Here is a 4496-nt window from a genome sequence, read left to right as displayed (position 1 = left end):
GGAAAGGAAAGGAAAGGAAAGGAAAGGAAAGGAAAGGAAAGGAAAGGAAAGGAAAGACAAAGACAAAGACAAAAAGAAAAAGAAAAAGAAAAAGAAAAAGAAAAAGAAAAAGAAAAAGAAAAAGAAAAAGAAAAAGTAAAAGATGCTCCAACATATAACAAGGGCACATGCTCCACTATGTTCATAGCAGCCTTGTCAGAAGGCTAACCAGAAGTTGAAAACAACTCAGATGTCCCTTAACAGAGGAATGGATACAGAAAATGTGGTATATTCACACAATGGAATACTACTCAACTATTAAAAACAATGACTTCATGAAACTCACAGGCAATAGATGGAACTAGGTAACCTAGTCACAAAAGAACACACATGGTTTGTACTCACTGATAAATGGATATTAACCAAAAAGCTTGAAATACTCACGATATAACTCACAGATCATATGAAGCTCAAGAAGAAAGAATACGAAAGTGTGGATGCGTCAGCCCTACTTAGAAGGGGAGCAAAATAATCATGGGAGGTAGAGGGGGGGAGGCACCTGGGAGGGAGAGAGGAGGGGAAGGAAAAGGGGGGACAGGATCTGGTGTGGGAGGAGACAGGTGGAGAAATTCAGAGGGTCAGGAAATTGAACAGAGGTATATAACAGTAGAGGTGGGGGTAACTGAGGGTAGACATTAGAAAACCCCAGATGCCAGGGAAGCAAGAGGTCTAAAGGAAATGCAGGGACAAAGAGTGAAGCAGAGACTGAAGGAAAGGCCATCCAGAGACTGTCGCACCTAGAGATCCATCTCATCTGCAGATACCAAATCTTGACACTATTGTTGATGCTAAGAAGTGCTTGCTGACAGGAGCCTGATATAGCTGTGCCTTGATAGCCTCTGCCAGATCCTGACCAATACAGATGTGGATCTTGCAGACTGAGCACAAGGACCCCAGTGGAGGAGTTAAGGGAAGGACTGAAAGAGCTGAAAGGGTTGCAATCCCATAGGAAGAAAACAATATCAACCAACCAGACCCCTCCCCAAGCTCCAGTGGACTAAATCACCTACCAAAGAGTACATATGGAGGGTCCCATGGCTTCAGCTGTATATGTAGCAGAGGATTGTCTTGTCTGGCATCAATGGGAGGAGAGGCTCTTGGTCCCGTGGAGACTCAATGTCTCAGCATAGGGGGATGCTAGGGCAGTGAGGCAGGATTGGGGGGGGGCACCCTCATAGAAGCAGGGTGGAGGGGGGATAGGATAGGAGGGTTGTGGAAGGGAAACCAGGAAGGGGGACAACATTTGAAATATAAATAAATAAAAAATAGATAAAATAATTTTTAAAAGAAGGCAAAACATGAAATTGGGAGATTACACTGGAGTCCTAAAGGATACATTTTATACGTAAATCAAATCTTTGTTTAGATTTGCCCCAAATGTTATTTCTCGAAGCTCTTATGACTTGGTTTGACTCCAGATTTCTTCTCAGGATATATGTCATTTGTCACCGTATAGGCAGGATAGATAGTTATTACAAGTGTGCTGTATTTTCATACTCTGTATATGACTTCACTGATATTTGTTCTTGTAATTATTTAACACTGCTGTGAATTGAGAGTAGACTAATGGGGAACAGGGTCAGGGAACAGAGACACTGCTAACGTGTGGAGAATCCCTTTCAAAGCACAGTAAGTCACAGGAAGGGAATCTAGCCAGTCTGAGCATGGAAAACTGGCATGACCAGGGTTCTGACAGACCTTGCCCTTCTCCCCTAATCCCTCTGCCTTGCTATTAAGCATTAGATGGGAGTTGTTAAGCTAGCTGTCAAGGGGCTATTTACATATTTGCCCAATTAATTCACCTAAGCATGACTACCAAGGTCTAGCTATTAAAGTACTGAAAACCAGCAAACAAAGGCCTCCTTGTGGTTCCCCCAATTAAGCTGTACAATATCAAACACCTCATCCTAACAGAGGTTTCCCTCCTTTTACTTTTATTAATTGCCATCTGCCTATGGGCCATGTTTGCTTCCTCTCTATCCAGAGGGAGTCCTTTGTGCTCCCACCCCCAGGACAGTATCTCTTCCCCTTCTTCCTTCTTCCCTTCCCCTTCTCCCTAGTCCTCTATCGCCTGTCCTTGTCTTATTCTTGGTCCTTTGTCTTTCCAGGTCAGGTAAATGACCTTTGTGCTAAGAACATGGTTGTGGAGTGTCTTGTAGAAATACCGATCCCTTTACACAGTTTGACAGGAGCAAGATCTTATGCCTGATCCCTGAACAGTGTGTTGTCTGGGCATTCAGAAGAATACAATACACAGGAGAAAAGAAAAGACGTAGGAATTAACCATGAATGGATGAGAAATAAATCTAATCGCCTGAACACTATGCAATGTCATATGTAACTACAATACTTGGAAGCTTGATTATGTATATAATTTCTTTACTGAAAAATACCAGTATACACAACATAAAATTTTAAAATAATTAAAGAATGAACAAATAAAACAAGTTACATTTAGTAATAATTTATAAAAAACATAACTTTACCAAATTATGCTGCAATATATGTTACATCACACAGATAGTTAAATAAGTGAATAAATAAACACAAATAAATAAATAAATAAATACATACAAGCATACATACATACATGCATACATACATGTATACATAGAACTGAATTGAAAGAGAACAAGTGCCTTTACAGAAATATTTAGGCAAATTGTTTGAATTCCTGCCAAAATGAATGACAGTTTTGAGATGACAGAGATATGAGCAGAGAGGTACAGTGTTCTAGTCTGGAAGAGTCCTCTACACTTTGGCTCAGGACTCATTTCTCTTCTCTCAGTCTTCCCAGCACATTGGCAGAGGAAGACAGGGCTCTCCAGACTTCTGCTCTGACCACCTCCCAGGCACAGGGGCTGTGTTTCTTCTCTCTCAGGTACACAGTGATCCTGTGGAAGTATTTCCTCACAGCCAGCAGGGCATCTTCCTGGGTCAGGGGAAATTCCTGCACCCCCACCTGCTGCATCAGACAGCCTTGCAGGTCATTGAGCTGCTGGTGGAGGTCATTGCAGAATGAGTCTAGGAGGGTTGTATTCCATGCAGCAGATGAGTCCTTTGATGTGAAGATGTTCAGGATCTGCTGGGTCAGCTCACTCAGGACAGGGATGGCTTGAGCCTTCTTGATCTGCTGGGCATCCACCTTCTCCTGCGGGAATCCAAAGTCCTTCCTGTCCTTCAGGCAGGAGAGAGGGGAGAGTCTCCTCATTTGTACCAGGAGTGTCAAGGCTCTCTTGTTCCTGAGGTTATGAGTCTGAGGAAGGTCACATCCTAGAGAGCAGGTTGGCCAGTAGCTCAGCACCGCCAGGACCATCAGGAAAGCACAGAGCCTAGCCATGGTGAGTGTTGCCAAAGCTTCTGGTCTTCTGGACTGTTTGGTCCTGATCCTTCCCCTCTAGGTTCTCTGAAGACCATCCTGGGTGAATGTGTCTTAAATAGGGCAAACACTGGTTTTTACTTTCTGAATGCCCTTCCATCACTTTCCACTTGTCTTTTCACTTTCTTTAACTCATTCTCTGCTTGCGTCTGGGTGTTTTCTAAACCATTGTGGTTTTCATTATTGCTTCCTCTTTCACTGGTCCTCATCAAAAGCTTTCTTACATTTCTTTTCCTAATTTGAATTTTCATTAACTGTTACAGTACTGATAAACTGTCCTTACTTGAAATTTACATATTTAGTATAAATCAAAGTTTTCTGTAAAATAGTCTACAAACATTAACCAAATTGATTTTATAATTAATTATTATTTTATTTATATTGCTTACAGAGTATTTAAATCATAATACAAGGTATGGTTGCATGTTTCTCTCAATTAATATACATTGAAGCAAAGGGATACTTTAAAAGTTCCCAATATTTAAAGTCCTAAAATTGGTTTTTTGAGTTACCTTCATTAAAAGTAACATAAATTTATATGAAGCTTGATTTAATAATCACTGTACATTAGTTATTTATCTGATAATTTTAGTGCCATCAGGAGGATGCAGGGTGCACAAAGCTTGCTATTAAACTCAATGAGCTGAGTGTGAACCCACAGTTGCATTAGAGAACCAGTGCATGTACAAGAGCCGTGATCACAACATTCACAACATTACAGGTTTGTGCATTCTCTCTCTCTCTCTCTCTCTCTCTCTCTCTCTCTCTCTCTCTCTCCCTTTCTCACTCTTTCTCTCTTCCCCCTCTCTTTCTCTCTCTCTCTCATTCACACACACATACAATCACACAGAATTACACATTCACACAAACACTCATTTGTGACAAAGGCACCTCATGTGGGTTGTTACCCTCTACCTGCATTCTTCTTTGACACACTGAATTCTTTCAGTTTAAGATTTCTTCTCTGTGGTTATAGCACCTTTTCCCTGATTTTTCTCTTTCATTGCATGGAATGTTGTTCTGATTTTATTTGTTATATTTATACATAGTCTTTTAGCTACCTGTGTCTCTGACTATC

General features: G+C 41.0%; 1 protein-coding gene across 1 annotated transcript; it reads right to left on the bottom strand.

Moving 5' to 3' along the window:
- Positions 1 to 2809: 2809 nt before the first annotated feature.
- On the bottom strand, positions 2810 to 3379 carry Ifna1 (interferon alpha 1). The gene has a single exon (NM_010502.2). The coding sequence runs from the start codon at positions 3377 to 3379 to the stop codon at positions 2810 to 2812; it is 570 nt and encodes a 189-aa protein (NP_034632.2).
- Between the last annotated feature and the right edge of the window lie 1117 nt (positions 3380 to 4496).

This window comes from Mus musculus, chromosome 4 (assembly GCF_000001635.26).
Source record: "Mus musculus strain C57BL/6J chromosome 4, GRCm38.p6 C57BL/6J".
In the NCBI taxonomy this organism is placed as follows: Eukaryota; Metazoa; Chordata; class Mammalia; order Rodentia; family Muridae; genus Mus; species Mus musculus.
This window is presented reverse-complemented; position numbering and strand designations above follow the sequence as displayed.